The sequence below is a fragment of the Monodon monoceros genome, unplaced genomic scaffold (assembly GCF_005190385.1).
Source record: "Monodon monoceros isolate NGI ecotype Baffin Bay Population unplaced genomic scaffold, NGI_Narwhal_1 Super_Scaffold_11, whole genome shotgun sequence".
NCBI classification, from domain to species: domain Eukaryota; kingdom Metazoa; phylum Chordata; class Mammalia; order Artiodactyla; family Monodontidae; genus Monodon; species Monodon monoceros.
In genome coordinates this window covers 125,811,503-125,832,559 of record NW_021703767.1, presented here as the reverse complement: position 1 = coordinate 125,832,559, position 21,057 = coordinate 125,811,503, and the positions used below count along the sequence as shown (strand labels likewise).

Below are 21,057 nucleotides of genomic sequence, written 5' to 3'. Positions count from 1 at the left end.
TTTTTTGCGGTACACGGGCCTCTCACTGTTGTGGCCTCTCCTGCTGCAGAGCGCAGGCTCAGCGGCCATGGCTCACGGGCCCAGCTGCTCCACGGCATGTGGGATCTTCCCAGACCAGGGCACGAACCCGTGTCCCCTGCATCGGTAGGCGGACTCTCAACCACTGCGCCACCAGGGAAGCCCAAGTTTTATCAATTTTAAAACATATTTTCAAGGAATCAGCTTTTAGTTTTGTTGATCCTTTCTATTGTTTTTATAGTCTCTATTTCATTTATTTCTGCTCTGACCTTTATACTTACTTTCCTTCTACTAACTTTGGGTTTTCTTTGTTCTTCTTCCTCCGGTTGCTTTAGGTGTAAAGTCAGGTTGTTTATTTGAGATTGTTCTCATTTCCTGAGGTAAGCTTGTATAGCTATAAACTTCCCTCTTAGAACTGCTTTTGCTGTGTCCCGTAAGTTTTGCATTGTCCTGTTTTTGTTTTCATTTGTCTTGAAGTATATTTTCTGATTTCCTCTTTGACTTCTTCAGTGATCCATTGGTTGCTTACTACAATATGTTTAACCTCCAAGTGTTTGTGCTTTTTGCAGTTCTTTTTCTTGTAGTTGGTTTCTAGCCTCATAGCATTATGGTCAGAAAAGATGCCTGATAAAAGTACAACTTTCTTAAATTTACTGAGTCTTGCTTTGTGGCCCAGCATGTGACCTACCCTGGTGAATGTTCCTTGTACACTTGAAAAAAATGTGTATTCTGCTGATTTTGGATGGAATGCTTTATGAATTTCAATCAAATCCATGTAGTCTAAGGTGTCATTTAAGGCCTGTGTTTCTTTACTGATTTTCTGTCTGGATAATCTGTCCACTGACGTTAGTGGGGTATTAGAGGATCCCACTATTATTGTGTTACTCTCAATTTTTCCTTTTATGTCTGTTAACATTTGCCTTATACATTGAGGTGCTCTTATTTTGTATGCATATATTTACAATTGTTATATCATCTTGGATTGATCCTCTGATCATTATGTGGTATCCTTGTTTGTCTCCTGTAACTGTCTTTAAGGTCGATTTTGTCTCATATGAGTATTGCTACTCCAGCTTTCTTTTGATTTCCGTTTCCATGGAATACCTTTTTCCATCCCCTCACTTTCAATCTGTATGTGCCTATAGATCTGATGTGGTTGTCTTGTTAGGAGCATATATATGGGTCTTGTTTTTGTATCCATTCAGCCAGCCTACGTCTTTCGGTTGGAGCATTTAATCCATTTACCTTTAAGGCAAATACCCATATGTATGTTCTTATTGCCATTTTGTTAATTGTTTTGGATTTGTTTTTGTAGGGCTTTTTTCTCCTTTTGTCTTTTGTTCTCTTTTCTTGTGATTTGATGACTTTCTTTAGTGTTGTGTTTTGATTACTTTTTCTTATTTCTGTGTATATCTACTATAGATTTTTGGTTTACCATGAGACTTTGATATAGTAATCTATACATATAATGATTGTTTTAGGTTGTTGATCTCCTAATTTCTAATGCATTTGAAATATCCTGCATTTACACTCTCCTTTCACAATTATTGGTTTAGATATCATGTGTGTGTGTATAATTTCCTACCTTTACTGTATGCCTTTATTGGTAAGCTTTCCCATTTCATAATTTTCTTTCTTCTACTTGTGGACTGTTCTTTTCTGTCTAGAGAAGTTGGTTAGCATTTGTTGTAAATCTGGTTTGGTGGTGCTGAACTCTCTTAGCTTTTGCTTGTCTGTAAAGCTCTTGATTTCTTCACTGAATCTGAACAAGAGCCTTTCTGGGTAGCATATTCTTGGCTGTAGGTTCTTCCTGTTCATCACTTTAAATATATTATGCCACTCCCTTCTGGTCTGCAGAGTTTCTGCTGGAAAATCAGCTGATAACATTATGGGGGTTCCCTTGTGTGTTACTTGTTGCTTTCCCCTCATTGTTTTTTAATATTTTCTCTTTAATTTTTGTCAATTTGATACAATGTATCTTGGTTGTGTTCCTCTTTGGGTTGATCCTGTATGGTACTCTCTGCTTCCTAGGCTTGGGTTACTGCTTTCTTTCCCATGTTAGGGAAGTTTTCAGCTATTATCTCTTCAAATATCTTCTCAGGCCCTTTCTCTCTTTTTTCTCCTTCTGGGACTCCTATAAGGCGAATGTTGGTACATTTGGTGTTGTCCCAGAGGTCTCTTAAACTATCCTTTTTTCTTTCCATTTTTTTTTTCTTTATTCTGTTTCACAGCAGTGATTTCCACCACTCTACCAGTTCACTTATTTGTTCTTTTGCCTCATTTATTCTACTGATTACTTCTAGTGTATTTTTCATTTCAGTTATTGTATTTTTTTTTATTTTTATTTTTGGCTGTGTTAGGTCTTCGTTGCTGTGCGTGGGTTTTCTCTAGTTGCAGCAAGCGGGGGCCACTCTTTGCCGTGGTGTGCAAGCTTCTCATTGTGGTGACTTCTCTTGTCGGGAGCACGGGCTCTAGATGCGCAGGCTTCAGTAATTGTGGCTCATGGGCTCTCGAGCACAGGCTCAGCAGCTGTGGCGCACGGGCTCAGCTGCTCCGCAGCACGTGGGATCTTCCCAGACCAGGGCTTGAACCTGTGTCTCCTGCACTGGCAGGAGGATTCTTAACCACTGCACCACCAGGGAAGCCCCAGTTATTGTATTCTTTAACTGTGTTTAGTTGTTCTTTATTTTTTCTAATCCTTTGTTAAAAACTTCTTGTAACTTCTCACTCTGTGCTTCCATTCTTTTCCCAAATTCCTGGATCATCTTTCCAATCATTACTCTGAACTCTTTCTCAGGTAGATTGCCTATCTCCATATCATTTCGTTGTTTTGGGGTTTTACCTTATTCCTTCATCTGGAACATATTGCTTTGCTGACTCATTTTGTCTAAACTTCTGTTTGTATTTTTATGTATGTGGAAGGTTAGTTATGTGTCTTGACCTTGAAGAAGTAGCCCTCTGTAGGGGATGTCCTATGTGTCCCAGTAGTACAGCTCCTCTCGTAACTCAATGGCCAGTTATCAGCTGGTCCCACGGTAGGTTCTGACCTGTGTTTGTGGACTCAGTTCCACAGGTTTGGAGACTGTGCATTTCTTGCTTCTATTGTCTGCCCCCTGGTGGGTGAGGCTAGTCTAGAGGCTTGTGGAGGCTTCCTGGTGGTAGGGGCCGGTGCCTGCCCCCTGGTGGGTAGAGTTGGGTCTTGGCCCTCTGGTGGGCAGGGCCATGTCAAATGGCATGCCTAGTGGTGGCTATGGGCTCAGGAAGTCTTTAGGAAGCCTGTCTGTTGATGGGTGGGACCATGTTCCAGCCCTGTTGGTTATCTGGCCTGACGTGTCCCAGCACTGGAGCCTACAGGCTGTTGGGTGAGGCCAGGTCTTGGCACTAATGTCCCAAACAAGATGTCAGCCTTCAGATGATTTTTCCCGGATATGTTCACCACCAACTTTTATGCCCCAAGAGAGAGCCACAGCCACCTCGTCTCCCCAAGAGGCCCTCCAAGACCAGTGGGCAGTTCCGGCCCAGGTGCCTTTGAAGTCACTGCTTTTTCCCTGTGTCTTGGTGATCAAAAGACCTCGTGTGCATCATCCAAGAGTGGAGTCTGGTTTCCCGAGTTCTGTGGAGCTCCTGTGGTCAAGAGATGCTGGCCTTTAAAGCCAAATGCTCTGGCGGCTCCTCCTCCTGATGCCAGACCCCCCCCCCCGCTGGGAAGCCTAATGTGGGGCTCAGAACTCTCACTCCTGTGCGAGAACTTCTGTGATATAATTATTCTCCAGCTTCTGGATCACCCACCCAGGGCGTATGGGATTTGACTATATCATGAGTGCACCCTTCCTACCATCTCGTCTTCTCTGTCTTTGAATGTAGAATATCTTTTTCGTAGGTCCCAGTCTTTTTTATTGATGGTTGTACAGCAATTAGTTATGATTTTGGTGTTCTCATGGGAGGATGTGAGCTCAAGGTCTTCTACTCTGCCATCTTGTTTTCTCTCCTGGCCTGATCAGAATGGGGTGCTGGCTGGGACTAGGCAGAGCTGCAGAACCCAGCTTGGCATCAGCAATGCCAGCAGCTGCTCTCCAGGAGCACGGCAGATCCCTCGCTGCCTGCAGCCAGGTGTTTTTATACAAATCCTGGTAGCAGGCGAGGAGCTCAGCTTTGCTGGACTGGTGATCTCAGCTGCAGCCTCAGTCTCTGGTGTGAGCTGGGAGTCCCAAACATCCCATCCTAGTCAACAAAACTGCTGAAAAGAAAAACTTTTTTCTCTTCCAGCTTGGGTCCTGCAGAGACAGCCTACAAATTAACTGACAATCGACAAACTTACTGGAGAAGAGACATTTACACTTGCACGTGGGAGTTGCTCAGTGATAGGTAAGTCTGCCTCAACAGGTTTTTAATGCAGAAGAAAGCGCCCTACTTGGGAAAAAATCATCACAAACAACATTATTAGTAAGGAAGATAAGCGAGCACCAGGACTTAGGTAAGAAGGCACAGGCTAACTCTACTTTTTGTGCACATGCAAGTCAGGTTTATGATCAGGACTGCTCTTATCTGTAAAGCTACAAACTCCCAGGCCTTGAAGGGAAAATATAACACCAGCTACCAGTCTTTTGGTTGTAGAACAAGAATCCATGGACAATGAGAACCCTTTTCTGGATTGGTTCCATCGATGCTTTGTCCTTGAAGTTGAGAAGTACCTTGCAAGTAAGGAACTGACTTTTAAAATTCTTTTTATAATGAACAATGCCCCTGGCCACCCAGAACCCTATGAGTTCAACACCAAAAGTGTCAAAGTGATCAACTTGCTCCCAAACACAGTATTTCTAATTCAGTCTCTAAATCAAGGAGTCATAAGGGCCTTTAAGGCTCATTACACACAGTACTCTATGGAAAGGATTGTCAGGGCTATGGAAGAGGACCCCCATAGAGAGAACATCATGAAAGTCTGCAAGGACTACGCCACTGAAGCTGAAGATGCCATTGTTGTTAGAGAAAAAGCCATGAAAGCTACCAGGCCCGAAATAATGAATTCCTGCTGGAGATAAATTTTGCCCAGATGTTGTGCATGACTTCACAGGACTAAGGACAGAGCCGATCAAAGAAATCATGAAAGAGACTGTGGATATGGCAAAAACGGTCGGGGTGGAGTGGAGGGGACAGTGAAGAGTTTTAAGATATGAATCTTGAAGAAATTCAAGAGCTAATAGACACTACACCAAAGGAATTAAGAGAAGATGACTTGATGGAGATGAGTGCTTCCTAACCAGTGCCGTACAATGAGGAAAAAGTCATAGGAGAAGCATTGCCAGAAAACAAATGACATTAGACAATCTGGTACAAGGGTTCTGCTTACTCAACACTGCTTTTAACTTCTTTTACAACATAACCCTTCTGTGATATGGGCATTGAAACTGTAGCAAATGGTGGAAGAAGGACTGGTACTATGTTAGAGAAATGAAAAAGCAAAATTCAAACAGAAATTATGATGTATTTCCATAAAATTACACCAAATATGCCTGCCCCTCCTGCCTACCCTTCCACCTCCTCCACCTCTGCCATCCCAGAGACAGCAAGACAAACCCCTCCTCTTCCTCAGCCGACTCAATGTGAAGACGATGAGGATGAAGACCTTTGTGATGATCCATTTCCATTTAATGAACAGTAAATAATCACCATGCCATACACTTAATAAACATATCTGTTGTATATGTGTGTGTCTCCATGTGAAAATATAGTAACTGTATGGCAAGAACTGTGTCACTCGTGTCATCATCGTCATTGCCTAACTATTCATTGTGTAGAGCTTCGTGTGCAAGACTTGTATTGAAGTGGATAGCCTACCCATACATAGGCATAAGGTGAGTGATATTTAATATATACTGTTCTATAACTTTGCTTTCAAAGAATTACATTACTGTACAGGATGACACACTCTCACTCTCATAGTTGGAGAAACTGCATATCAGCTTATCACCACAGGTAAGTGATTTTTCTTAAAAAAAGTAACAGTGTTTCCAATATTGTATTATGAATATGACAGTAATACTGTATGCCATAAAAATTTTATAACAATTCATTCACTAGTATAAAGGCTAGGCTACCATGAAACAATTGTATCAGTTACACTAGGCTAGCAAAAAGCAATCAGATTGCTGGCTTCTTCGTTATCAATGCATAAATCATCATAACTGTAAGAAAATATAAATTATTCACATTATCTTTTCATTTTTGATGTCTAGTATTAATAATACATATAAGATCTATGGTGTTTTGCATCATATAAGACAATATCGATATAGGTACTAAGAGACAGATGATTTAGCTTATAAACAGATGACAAACTTACAGTAATGATACAGTATAGTACGGTAAATGTACTCTCCCCTTTTTATGCTTTTCTTAATAACATTTTTTCTCTAGCTTACTTTATTGTAAGAACACAGCATATAATATATATAAAATACAAAATGTGTGTTAATTGACTGTTAATGTTATTGGTAAGGCTTCCAGTCAACAGTAGGGTATTAGTAGTTAAGTTTTGGGGGAGTCAAAAATTATATGAGGATTTTCAGCTACAGAGAGCTGAGAGTACCTAACACCCATGTTGTTCAAGGGTCAGCTGAATATTAAATGTGTTGTGTTGCAAAGGTTTCCCTACATAGATGTCATACTGAAATATATGAAAACTATACAAATTGACCTTTGGGAAACATATCTAAGAATTGATACATGGAGATCTGATTGTAATAACCTGGGGAAGAAATACAATTACAGTGTGCTTTACCTCCTGGCAACTGGCTCCAACAGGAACCAAGTATATCTATTGACTTTGGAAAGCTAAAGGTGCTCTGGGAATTAACATATTTCTAAATTAGGCTGATATTACAATTACAAAGGATATGTGGCCAGGTGCAGATCTGTAGTTATAACCAATTTGTAACAAGGAATAGAAGCTACAGTATACTACTTTTTCAGGCAATAACATACTCTTGGACTACCTTATTCAATTTAAACACTTTCAACTGAAATGACTTCTAACTCATCTCACCTTTACTTTAGTTTGCTATAATACAATATATTCATTCATTCAAAAGAATTTTAATGGCTACTTCGTTAACTAGGCACTTTTCTAGGATCTTGGGATCTAATGGTTCTTTGATATTTCAGAATTTTATCACAAAATATAATTCACCAAAACTAACCTCCTCCCACTCCCAAGGAATTAAATAACCTATACAGTATTTTGAAGAAAAAAAAACTTAAAATACTGTACATTTAACAATATGAAAGCATTTAAATGCATTCTTGAGTATATACAGAGTAGCAAAAGATCAATACCTTGCTAAAGAGTTTAAGATAAATTTTTTTGTATCTGCATCTGAATTATAATTTCATTAAATTCAATACAGTGAACAATATGTGACACAATCCCAGTATATGTTTATGATGTATTCAGCTCATAAGTTTTACCACTCCATATCAACAATGGCTTTTGCAAATACAGAGTCTGTCCCTCCAAAGTACGTAATACCACCTTTCAAACAGAATTTCCATTTGTTCTTGCTTCGATGAATCTTGTCATACTTGCAGACAATTTAATTATCAGTGTCAAACAGGTCTGGCACAACCTGCTCACTAACATCATCTCTGGAATTTTTATTTGTTTGTATGTTTAGTTATTTATTTTGAGTTTAAATTTTTACTTTTCAAATTGGTTATGCAATAAAGTCTCAAGCAAAGTGAGTAAGCATCCTATTTATGACACTGTTTTAAACCACCTAATTAAAAGCATTATATAGATATTTAAAACTGAAACTGACAATATTTATTAAAACTTCTAATCATCACAATTATATTTATTTATTTCTAAGTAGCTTTAGAAGATATCAAATTCTGCTTTACATTAATACTCTAATAATCCAAACTGTATTAGATATACTGTTTAAAAAATAATATAATGATGATATTAAAAGTCTTCTTTGATTAGGTCAATAATCTCAAATATTGGGACAAAATGTTTAGGAATATGAAATGAATGCCTTCTGAATAATTTCATTTGCTACATTTTATTCATTGTTGTTTCCCCCTCATTCTGTTTTCATATATGAAGTGTTTTTATAACAAATCTTGGCTTCCTCTTTTTATTTGCCTTAGAACAATAGTTCTCAATAGTTCTTATACATTAGAATATCACCTGGTGAGCTTTAAAAAAATCTCTATATCCAGGTCACATGCCTTACAAAGTAAATCAAAATGTCTGTGGGATGTGGAAGGGAGCCAGGAGTCAGTAACCCCATGAGATGTTAATGTGCAGCAATGTTTGGAAACTACTGTCTTAAACTCTTAATAATCATTCCATCACGTGTTAGTGCTGTGAAGGTCCAAGATATATACTACTTTTAAATCTACAATCTGAATCACCTGTATTGCAAGCCTGGCATAGTAGTTAGTATAGTAGCTGGTGAGTAAAACTACTACTTGCACCTTAACTTATATCTTATCTGGCTTTAACTTCTATTTGCAACATATAAAAACACTTGTAGTAACAACAAAATTATTTTTTAGTGAACAGTAGTCCCACAGAAATGTTTCAGAATCTAGGATTTTTTGCAGTTTAGAAGTTAATACAGTGCATATACCTTATATTTCATCATACCCCAAAAGAATGTGGGGCAGCCCCCTGTAATCAAGAACATTAACATTTAACAGCAATGCATACAGATATTCACAATGACTGTGATGAATAAAAATCTTAAGTAGTCTCATGTTATTTTAGGCCAGGTTTTGGAATTTCAGAGCTTTTTGGATTACAGAAATGAAGACAAGTGATTATGGAGTATATCTGCATAGGTGACAATTTAAGGTCTCCCCTACCTCCCATAAAATGTGAATAAATAGTCTGAAAGCCACTGACAATGTTTCTGTAAAATGTTTTCATACTGCTGCTAGAGTAAAGGTGACACCTGATGAGAAAGACATATATTGAACAGCCTGTGTTTGAATGTCTGCTTTGACATGTGTTTGTAGCACTTTTTTAATTAAAAATAAACACTACTTACTGCTACTACTAATAAAAAGCCTAACCTCATCTTACTAAGAGTGGACCTAGAAGAAAACCAATCTTTGTTGTTAGTGTTGAAAGTCAAGAAAAAGGAACACCTAATTCAGAAAATAGAAATCTTAATTAAATCAAAAGGCAGAACGTTAAAACTGGAATTGATGCTGGCCTAAAGCATGACATGAATTGAGTTCACCATAAATTAAATAAAGAAATAAAACTGTAAAAGTATCTCAACATTTACAGTGTAAAACTGCTTGAGTGAATATTTTAGTGAAAATGGAAAATCATGCAGAAAAAAATGGTTTCTGCATGATTAATTTGTGAAGACAATAAAGAAAACTTGTATTCTTAATGGAAATCAGATTATCTCAAGTAGAATGTCCCAAATAGAAGTTCAAGTTTTACACACACACACACACACACACACACACACATACACACACACACAAAGAAAATGGGAAGGGGGTGGGAGTGGGGGAGGTGTGTGTGTGTGGGTATGTCAGTGGTGGGGATCCATGTAAAATAATTTTGGGAATTCTGGATTGAATTAAGTTAAGGAGATTTTTCTCCATTAGGATTTCTAAGAACCTTAAATAAGTTAATATGCTTTCACAATCTCTAAGGTAGGTATAATAGGCAGCCTGCTCACACTTCCTTGACCTCCAAACCCTTTTTTCTTTAAAGCATTTAACAAGACTAGTATTCCACAGAACATGAAATTGCTGGAAATGTATTTATAAATTCAGGAATTTTAGATGGTCTTCAAGAATGAATATCAAGAGTCAACTTCTACTTCATACCATGAATTTTCTTATCCTTATCAGCTATCAGTCACTATTCAGTGCTACTACCTCCATGCAATGTAATAAAATTCCCAAATGAATGAGATTAATTTTGGAATTAACAGCATGGATTATCATATAAATGAGAAAACAGTATATCTTCTCTTATACTAAACACCAAGTCAAAACAAAACTTAAAATAACATATTCACCATTTACAAGTGTAAGCAGGCAGTTTGTATAAATATTGAAATGCTATACCTCATCAAATTCTTCAGTCATTTTTCTGATGATTTCTGCATTCTGCATATTTCGAAACATCTCTATTCTCACAGTACCTGTGGAACAACAGATTTTATATAGTTAATCTTTTTCTATCCCATGCTAAAAATTAAATTTAACCTGAGCACTGTTTGAAAAGTTTTATATGAAAGTGTTTGGGTTTTTCTTACTTCCCCCAAACTTCTATCTATTCTAAAGGAATCCCTTGTTTAAGAATTTAAAAGTTCTTTAGGCATTAAAAAAAAAACCCTGAATATCCTATGAATTAGATAAGTATAAGGAAAAATATTGAGAGAAGTGTTGAAGAAGGAAAAGACAAAGACATAAAACAATGAATTTATATGGTAAGGAAGCCCCTAAAGATTGACTTAAATATATACTGGTGCTAACCAGACATACAGCTGGCTGCCTTAGTCTGAAAAACATCCAAGTATAGAAAGTGTTATCTCCCTTAAAGGCTCCCTCTGATATTTTTTAATCATCACAATATTCTTCGATAAATTAAAACTAAATGTCCCATAATCTAACAACACATTTCAGTTATATCTGCTTTTTTGAACATGAAGAGTTGCTCAATAACTTCTACATAAGGATCAAACAATCAAAGAAAAAGTTAACCTCCTTCAACATCTCATTCTTTTGTACTACTTTTACCTTTATTTTTATCTCAAATATGGTTATGTAAATATTATCACTCTTATGAGAATGAGTGGTTTATATTGAAAACCTGTGTTAAAAATAACATTTAAAGAAACTGAAATAAGGTTCAATTTAAAGAAACTGAAATAAGGTTCAAAATCAACTTAGGTACAAAGAATTCCAGCCTAATAATTAAATGAGGTTCAGTTTCAACTGTATAAGTGTAAAATACTCAAGTTAAAAATCACAAAAATAACACTCAATGAATCAGTAAGAAAATAATTACTGTATAACCTCCGACAGGCTCCTTGCCAGTGATCACCAGCTCCAACTCAAATCACAACTAGGAATGTAGGTGGGAAGACGCTCTGAAATGTACTGTACGCTTACAGGAAAGACCATGGAAGCAGTAGGATAGCCACTAAAAGTCAAAGTATGATCTTAATTCAGAGTCCCAACAAAAACTACAATGGAACATGTGGCACTTATTAAACTCAATTTAACTGAATTAAAATCTATAAAATGAGAAAAAAGCCCTATCTGCCCTTTCTTTTAATCAGGATCATTTAAAAGCACAGTTTATTTAGTGATACATAGTTCTCATTCATTTTCTGGATGATGAATTAAGTACTACCAACAGATATTCCCAATATTCAACTTTAGAGATGACAGTCTAGGCTGGAATGTGGATGAAAAGGAAAAATATTTTTAAAGAGTTCTTCCCCAACATGCAATTTCTGAAACAAAATGAGAAACTTTTTATCCTGATTTTATTTTTTTATGTGAAAAACAGTAACGTAGAGAGTATTCAACGGTGTTGAAGACAGGTTGTTTATGTACTACAATACAGCCTTTATTTTCAGAGGATTTTAAAAAATTAAATAAACAAGAAATGTCCTCAACTGATAATTGTAACTAATCTCAAATAAAAGTAACTTTCTGTTAGACATTCTTAAAATCACTCAAAACAAAATTGTTTCTATTTAACCTTGTTTGGGGCCATGAAATATTCTGTCAATCTGAAATAACATTCCCATAGATAAAAAGCATATAATTTTGGGGGTTAATTCATGGTACTCTTGATAAGTAAAATTACATTCATAAGTACTAATAAAAAAGCAAAAGAAGTAAAATTAGATGTTAAAATTTTTGAACATGGGAAGAATTAACTGTTCTTCTTAGGGAGATGGAAATATTTTATATTTTGAATGGAATGTCATTACATGGTTGTACGCATTTGTCAAAAGCCACCTATCTGTACACTGTGTGTGAATTTTAATGTATGAAAATTAGATCTTGGTAAAGTTGATTTTTTAAAAATTCAAGAAAAGGGACATTAATTCTACTACTTCATTAATAAGTTGCACATATCACTCTTAAAATACTCCCAGTGTAAATAATGTTCAACTACTCTATATCCATGATTGACATGGCAGTTTTCATATTCAGTGGAGTCTTAACTATAGTTTCAATAAAATAGCTATGTTAGTTCATAAAAAGAGGACTATTTTACTGCATCAATTTCATGTGGTAAAGTGAAGGACAACAAAACAGTAACTAGCATTAAAAGCAATATGAAAAAAACCTCATGCTTAGCATCTTTAAAGATGACTACAATATACAAATATCAATTACTAATAAAATAAAATCAGATGTTTAAAAGCCATAATTTTGAAAATGAACAGAAGCTTGTTACTGATTTTTCTTTTAAGGAAGAAATTCCTTCTCCTGCCACAATGACTATTCCAAAGATTAGCCTATTTACTTTTTTCCAACTGTTCATTCTTCTCCAATTGGGTACCACAACTCTACAGAAACTGCTTCCTCACACCAGCTGTCTCCGAACTGCTACATCAAACAGTTTTTCCTTAATAATAATGTATCTAATGTATTTAAAGAATTTGCTTATTTAATTGGTTCCCACAGCAGTATATATTTACACTATATTCTCTGATGACTTATTTTTATTTCTTTCAGTTACTTTTAGTCATTTAACCTAAGTACATACAGGTAATTTCTAAAGCTCAATCCAAGCATTCTTCTTTGCCCTTTTTTTACATTTTCTAACCCGGATGTAGTCCCTACCTATCTAGCTCACCCACTAGAATAAAGTATGGCAGCGACCACAACATACTGATCTTTGTATTCCCCCATCAACCTTGAAAAATGCCTGACATGTTAAGCTTCCTCTGCCCTTTTAAGCTTTCTCTGACAAAGAAAAAAATCTTGCCTTAATTCAACACTAACGTTCAAAATAAATTAAAAAGCTAATCTCAGTTCATCTTTGGATTCTTGGTTCTTAAAGATGCATATTTCTAATAGAAGATTATCCTAAGATTATGGATAGTAAAGGTAAATAAAAAATCTGAAATGATTCAGATTCATGGAAACATAAATATCTGAAAATAAAGAATAAAAGAGAGAAAAGATCACCTTCCACTCTCTTAAATACTAACAAGTTATCTATGAGAATCCTAAAAGAATAAGCCACCAACATACATATTTTATATTAAAAAGTTTGCTTGAGCAGGCCCTCCTCACAAGATTGTGCTTTTTTAGTAAAGCAAAAACTTTCAAAATTGTCATTTTAAACTATGAATAATTTTAGAAATGGAAGTAACATCAGAAAACTACCATCAAGTTCTTAATCATTTAAACTATGTCAAATGCTGGTAACAGCAGAAATTGATACAATCCCTGTGGTATGCAATTCGGCAAATGTCTACCAAAACTAATTTACATCCTCTGTTGTCTTGATATTGTACTTGTTGCAAAGTATCCATAAAATCACACATGTGCAAAATAATGAATATACAAGGTTATTCCCTGAAGCACTGTCTGTAACAGTAAAATAGGAAAAAAACCCATATGCCCATAAATAAGAATCTGATTAAATAAGTAAAAATGGTGATGATAACAATGGTGGTGGCAGCCTACATCTGGATGCTCACCATCTGCCAGGTATTGTGCTAAATAAGTGCTTAAACTTCCAAACAACCTTATTCAGAATACAATTTTTCTCCCATTTTACAGATGAGAAAATTGAGGCACCTAGAGATTTAGCAACTAAAAAGGGTTTTCCAGCAGCACATCCATGGCCTGCATGAAGGCAATCTGGCTATATAGGTCCATGAAAACCACTACTTTTAATTGGCTCTTAAAGTCAATGGAAGTCATGGAGACAAAAAACAATAAAGCTATCTATGACTGATACGAAAAGACCTGTAGGATACATTTATACCTGAAAAAAGAAGGGATAGGTTCCAGTTCAACATGGTGATGTAGGAAGACCCTGAACTCATCTTCTCCCATGGACAGAATTAGTCTAGTTACATATGGAAAATTTTCCTCTTAAAAAAACATATTCAAAAAAAAACCCATAAAGGCTGGCTGAATGACAATTATACATCAGGCAAACGAGAAGAAAACCACATCAAAGCAGGTAAGAGAGGCTGGCACAAAATTTCACCAAATATGGCACAAAATAAACCCAACCTACAGCACAGGGAAACACAAGCGTCAGGGAACTCAAAATCAGAGCTTCTCCCTGAGGACTGAAGGGCTCAAACCCCACATCAGGCACCAAAAATTTTAAAGACATGCGCTTGAGAGATAAGCCAACACCCCCCCCCCCCGCCACCAGCCAAAACATCTAATTCTGAAAACCAACAGAGCCTCACATCCTGAGACCCACAGGACAACACCAATCTGGTAGAAAGCTCTTAAATGGCCTGCACAACTTGGATTCATCTACCCAGGGCCCAGCTCAGAGGCAGCCTAAAGCAACTCAACTTGAACTGAGTCCGGATCACCTGCTTACATTAAAACCATGGCCTAAGGGGCAGGCATCCAATTTAACACACACATCTAGGAGCCTGCTGAAACACTCTCTGGGGATGGAGAATGGCAGGCACCATCTCACACTTTCCCTTTGCTGTGCTCCAGAGCACCAATATTTCCCGAAAGAGAGAAGACTACATGTGCCTGGTGCCCCAATTTTTCCGGCTGCTACCCAGGATATGATTCTTGATCGCCTGGCTCTAAAGGCTAGGGGAGCTTGCATTCCTGATCACATGCAACTGTAATAATCACTGTCACCCAGAATGGAGCTCATACCCATCTGGTGCCCTGATTTTTGTGACTGCTACCAGGGATCACCTTTACTTCACCTGGCTTTCGTGGTCAGTGGGGCTGACATTTGTAGGTACTGCAACACTGTAACCAATGAAGACAGAGTTCTAAACCAGCTACCACCTCCAGGGCACAGCAAGAGGCAACAGATCCAAGAACTCAGTCTTTCTGTGAAAGAGACCTATTAGCTAAACATTATGACTGTGGCTTGAGGGGCAGGGTTCTCTTTAAACACGCATCTAGGGGTTGACTGTAATCCTTTTCAGATTTCAGAGGATGGGCACTATCTTCACACTCACTCTCTGCAGCGTTCCAGAGCACCAGTGTCTCCTGCTGAGAAGCTTTACATGCATCTGGTACCCTGGTTTTTGTGTCTAATACCTGGGACATTTTGCAACTGGAGCCCAGGGCTCCCTGATCACTGGGATCTGGTTGCAAAAGGGGCTTGGGTACCTGGGTTCCATGGGACTGTGGCAATTAGAGGGATGGTTCTGGGCAGGTTACCACACGTAGCCCACTGCACAGACAGCTGGCTGAAGCACATTTCCCGGTCTATGAAAGAGGCCACTTTGCTTCTCCTGCAGCTTTGGATTGAGAAGCAGGCTTCAAGGGTTTTTAAAACATCTTTATTGGAGTATAATTGCTTTACATTGTTGTGTTAGTTGCTGCTGTATACAAAGTGAGTCAGCTATACGTATATATATATATATATATATATATATATCCCCTCCCTCTTGCATCTCCCTCCAACCCTCCCTATCCCACCCCCCTAGGTGGTCACAAAGCACCGAGCTGGTCTCCCTGTGCTATGCGGCTGCTTCCCACTAGCTATCTATTTTACACTTGGTAGTGTATATATGTCAACAGGATTCAGGTTTGACACACATGCGGTGGCATATGGAGCAGCTCTAAAGGAACATAGACTGTGGATGTCATTTTGGCACTCTCCTTTTGCCTTGCTCCAGCTCACTGTTATCTCCTACAAAGAAGTTATACACTCATCTGAAGCTCTGATTTTTCTGACTGCTGCCCAAGGTATACTTCCAGATTGCCTGGCTCTGGTAACCAGTGAGGCTTATGTTTGCAGCCTTTCAGGACTGCATATATTATATCTACATACTTTTAAAAACGGCTAGCTGATGGCTTGGCTTCTAGTCAGCCTGAATCTAGGTGCTGAAATCTTCCACTCTGGGACAGTGACAGGCCTTGGCACATCCTCAACTACTGGGAGCTATTAAAAATATATTAGGATGCTTAGACAAGCAAAGAGGTTTGAGAGACGACCAATAGCTGGGGCAAGGCTGAACAAAAAGGTTCACCTCCTACACAAGGCCACTCCTTCAAGACTGGGAGGGGGTGGTTGTTTCATCCACTGTATATAAACCAATAGAGAGAGTCAAGCAAAATGAAGAAACAGAGGAATATTTTCCAAATGAAAGAACAACAAAACTTCAGGGAAAAAAAAAAACTTTAATGAAATAGAGATAAATATTTTACCTGATAAAGTAATGGTCATATGATATCCACCAAATGGGTGGTAATGGGAGTAATGGATAAATACAGTGAGAACTTCAACAAAGAGATGGAAAACATAAAAAAGCACCAATACAATTCACAGAGATGAAGAACACAATAACTGAATTGAAAAGTACACTAGATGGGTTCAATACAAAATGAAACAAAAGAAAAAATCAAACAACTTGAAGACAAGGCACTAGAACTTACCCAATCACAGCAGAAAAAAGAAGAAGGTCAAAGACAGCTTAAGTGACGCATGGGATGATACCAAACATACTAATATTCACATTTTAGGTCTCCCAGAAGAAGAAGAGGGAGAGAAAGGGGCAGAAAACAGACATTCAAGTCCAGGAAGCCTAGAGAGCTCCAAAAGAGATGAACTGAAAATGGCTCACAGTAAGGCACATTATAAATAAAATGTCAAAAGTTAAAGACAAGAAGATAATATTTAAAAGAACGAGAAAAACAACTAGCTATATACAAGAACTCCCATGACACTAACAGCACACTTTTTAGCAAAAACTCTGCAGGCCAGAAGGGAATGCATGATATATTCAAAGTGCTGAAATAAAACTTCCAACCAAGAATACTATACCTGGAAGAGCTCTCATTCAGAATTCAAGGAGGGAGAGTTTTTCAGAGATGCAAAAGCTAAAGGAGTCCATCACTACTAAACCAGCCTACAAGAAATGTTAAATGGATGTCTTTAAGCTGAAAGGAAAGGGCACTACTTAGTTATCAGAACACATATGAAAGAATAAATCCCACTTAAAAGTAAATATATAGTGAAGTAGTGGATTAATGACTTACAAAGCTAATATGAAGATTAAAAGACAAAAGTAATAAAAATAAGCATGACAGTAATTAGTTAAGAGATACATAAGATTTTTAAAATGTAACATGAAAAATATAAAATGTGGACAGTGCAAAGAGAGTAAAAACGTTAAGCTTTAAAACAGGATGGATGAAACTTAAGTTGTTACCAACTTAAAATGCGGTTGTAGGTGTCATGACAACCCAAAGCAAAAACCTACAGTATAAATACACAGAAGATAAAAAGAAAGGAATATATACATATCGCTAAAGAAAGTCATCAAACTATTCGGTTGGCCAAAAAGTTCATTATGGAAAAATGTTACAGAAGATGTTAACATGTTACAGAAAAACCTGAACGAACTTTTCAGCCAACCCAATACAAAGTAGGAGAGGCAGAGAAGAAAAAAGGAACAAAGAGTAACTATAAAAACAACTAGGAAACAATTAACAAAATGGTAATAAACACAAACCTATCAGTAACTACTTTAAATGTAAAAGGACTAAATTCTCCAATCAAAAGACATGGAGTGGATAATGAATAAAAACACAAGTCCCATCTATACGCTGCAAACATGAGGCACACTTTAGATGTAAGGACACACACAGACTGAAGTAAAGGGATGGAAAAAAGATATTCCATGCAAACGGAAACCAAAAGAAAGCTGCAGTAGATATATATATATATATATATATATATATATATATACACACACACCACACGTAACAGACTTAAGAGAAAATTAATGGTATAGATATAATAAAAAATAATAGTAAAGGAGTTGTCCAACCAAAGGATCAACATTTGAAAATATTTATGAAACAAACATATGAAGCAAATATTAAAAGAACCAAAGGGAGAAAGAGAAAGCAATAAAATTATAGAAGACTTTCATACCCTACTTAAACCAATAGACAGATCATCCAGACAGAAAATCAATGAGAAAACAACTGCCTTAAATGACATTAGACCAGATGGACGTAACAGATATTTATAAAACATTCCATCCAAAATCAACAAAATACATATTTTTCTCTAGTGCACAGGGAACATTTTCTAAGATAGATCATATGTTTGGCCACAAAACAGTCTTAATAAATTTAAGAGGACTCAGTTTTGGCTGAAAAGATGGCAGAGTAGAAGGACGTGAGCTCACCCCTTCTGACAAAAACACCAACATAACAACTAAATGCTGAATAACCATTGACCAAAAAACAGAAAAGAAAAAAAAACAAACAACCCAGAACACCGGAAGCTGCCAAAAAAGATACCCTACATCCAAAGACAAAGAACTGACGGGACAGTAGGAAGGGCACAATTGCGATAAAATCAAATCTCATACCTGCCGTGTGGGCGACCCAGAAACTGGAAAATAATCATACCACAGAAGTTCTCTCACAGGAGTAAAAGTCCTGAGCCCATGTCAGACTTCCCAGCATCGGTACCTGGCGAAAAGAGGAGGAGCCCCCAGAGAATCTGGCTTTGAAGGGCAGCAGGGTTTGATCGCAGAAATTTCATAATACTGGGAAAACAGAAACTCCTCTTGGAGGGTGCACACAAGGTCCCGTGTGCAACAGGACCCAGGGAAAAAAGCAGTGACCTCATAAGAGACTGGGCCAGACCTGTTAGTATTAGATGGTCTCCTGTGGGGTCGAGAGTGAGGCTGTGGCTCACTGCTGGGACAAAAACACTGGGAGTGGCGGTTCTGGCGAGTACTCATTGGTGTCAGCCCTCCTGGAGGACACCATTTCCTCCTGAAGATCTAGCCCCACACAAAAGCCCATAAGCTCCACTACTCGGAGGCCTCAGGCCAAACAACCAACAGAGCAGGAACACAGCCCCACCCATCCACAGACAGTCTGCATAAAGTCTTCCCTGAGCTCAGCCCTTCCCACCAGAGGAACAATACCCAGCTCCACCTACCAGTGAGCAGGAGGCCCACAAGGATGCGTGCACAAGCGTCATAGCCTCATCCACCACAGGGGCAGACAGGAGAAGCAAAAATAACTACAATCCTGCAGCATGCAAAACAGAAACAGCAATCACAGAAAGCTAGACAAAATGAGATGGTAGAGGGATATGTCCCAGATAAAGGAACAAGATAAAACCCCAGAAGAACAATTAAGTGAAGTGAAGATACTCAATCTACCAGAAAAAGAATTCAGAGTAATGAGACTGAAAATGCTCCGAGATCTCAAAAAAATAATGGAGGCACAGATTGAGAAGATACAAGAAATATTTAACAAAGACCCAGAAGAAGTACAGAACAAACAGATGAACTATACAATAAGTGAAATGAAAAATACAATAGAAAAAACTCAATAGGAGAGTGAGGCAGAAGTGAGCTGAAAGACACAATGGTGGAAATCACTGCTGTGGAACAGAATAAAAAATAAAATGAAAAGAAATGAGGACAGTCTCAGAGACCTCTGGGACAACATTAAACACACAAACATTGGCATTATATTATAGGAGTCCCAGAAGGAGGAGAGAGAGAGAAAGGACATGAGAAACTATTTGAAGAGATAATAGTTGAAAACTTCCCCAACACGGGAAAGGAAACAGTCACCCAAGTCCACGAAACACAGAGAGTGCCAGGCAAGATAAACCCAAGGAGGAATACGCCGAGAAACACAGTAACCAAACTGACAAAAGTTAAAGACAAAAACAAAATGTGAAAAGCAACAAACAACATACAAAAGAAATCCCATAAGGTTATCAGCTGATTTCTCAGCAGAAACTCTGCAGGCAAGAAGAGAGTGGCACGATATATTGGGTTGGCCAAAAAGTGCCTTTGGTTTTTAAGTAAAAATGAAAGACACACTTTTCATTTTCACCAACTCTACTGAACAACGGAGTCATCCCTTTGTTCCACTACCTTCTGCCATTTTTCAGGCAACTTAACTCCATCTTCCCAAAACTTTTTATCTTTTTGAGCAAAGAACTGTTCCAGGTGCCTTTTACAGTCTTCCAGGGAATTGAATTTTTTTCCATCAAGAGAATTTTGCAGTAATCCAAAGGTGCAATGTCTGGTGAACACAGTGGGTTAATCAGAACTTCCCATCCAAGCTGTAATAGTTTTTGCCTGGTCATCAAAGACACGCACGGTCTTGCGTTATCCTGATGGAAGATTATGCGTTTTCTGTTGACTAATTCTGAACACTTTTCATCGAGTGCTGCTTTCAGTTGGTCTAATTGGGAGTAGTACTCGTTGGAATTAATTGTTTGGTTTTCTGGAAGGAGCTCTTAATACAGGACTCCATTCCAATCCCACCACATACACCACATCACCTTCTTTGCATGAAGACCAGCCTCTGGTGTGGTTGGTGGTGGTTTATTTCACTTGAACTGACAATCTCTTCCACTCCACATTATTATCCAGTAACCAATTTTCATTGCCCGTCAAAGTAAGTTTTAAAAGTGTAACGTTTTCATTAAATTGCAGTAGAGAATCACATAGGGAAATAGGGTCAAGATTTTTTTCTCTTAACTTATGTGGAACCCAAACATCAAAGCGATTCACATAACCAAGCTGGTGCAAATGATTTTCAACGCTTGATTTGGATATTTTGACTATGTCGGCGACCTCCCGTGTGGTATACCGTTGAAATTTCCAGCACAAAACTTCGCAAACCACCTTTGACATGTTCAATCAGACACAGCATCTTCTCCATACACTGCACAATTTTTTTGAGTGTTTCAGTTGCGTTTTTACCTTTCTTGAAATAATAAACCATAATATGCAGAAAATGTTGCTTTTTATCTTCCATCTTCAACATTAAAATGCTACACAAAAATTCACCAAATTTGATGTCTTT

The 21,057-nt window shown here is 37.7% G+C and overlaps 1 protein-coding gene across 4 annotated transcripts in view; it reads right to left on the bottom strand.

The window, feature by feature from the left end:
- The window catches only part of STAG1 (stromal antigen 1), a 434,108-nt gene that overhangs the window by 188,341 nt on the left and 224,710 nt on the right, over positions 1-21,057 (bottom strand). For all 4 annotated transcript variants that reach the window (XM_029214246.1, XM_029214245.1, XM_029214243.1 and 1 more), the window contains exon 6: positions 10,117-10,193. In XM_029214246.1, coding sequence (XP_029070079.1) covers positions 10,117-10,193 — 77 coding nt within the window. The remainder of the gene's footprint in view (positions 1-10,116; positions 10,194-21,057) is intronic.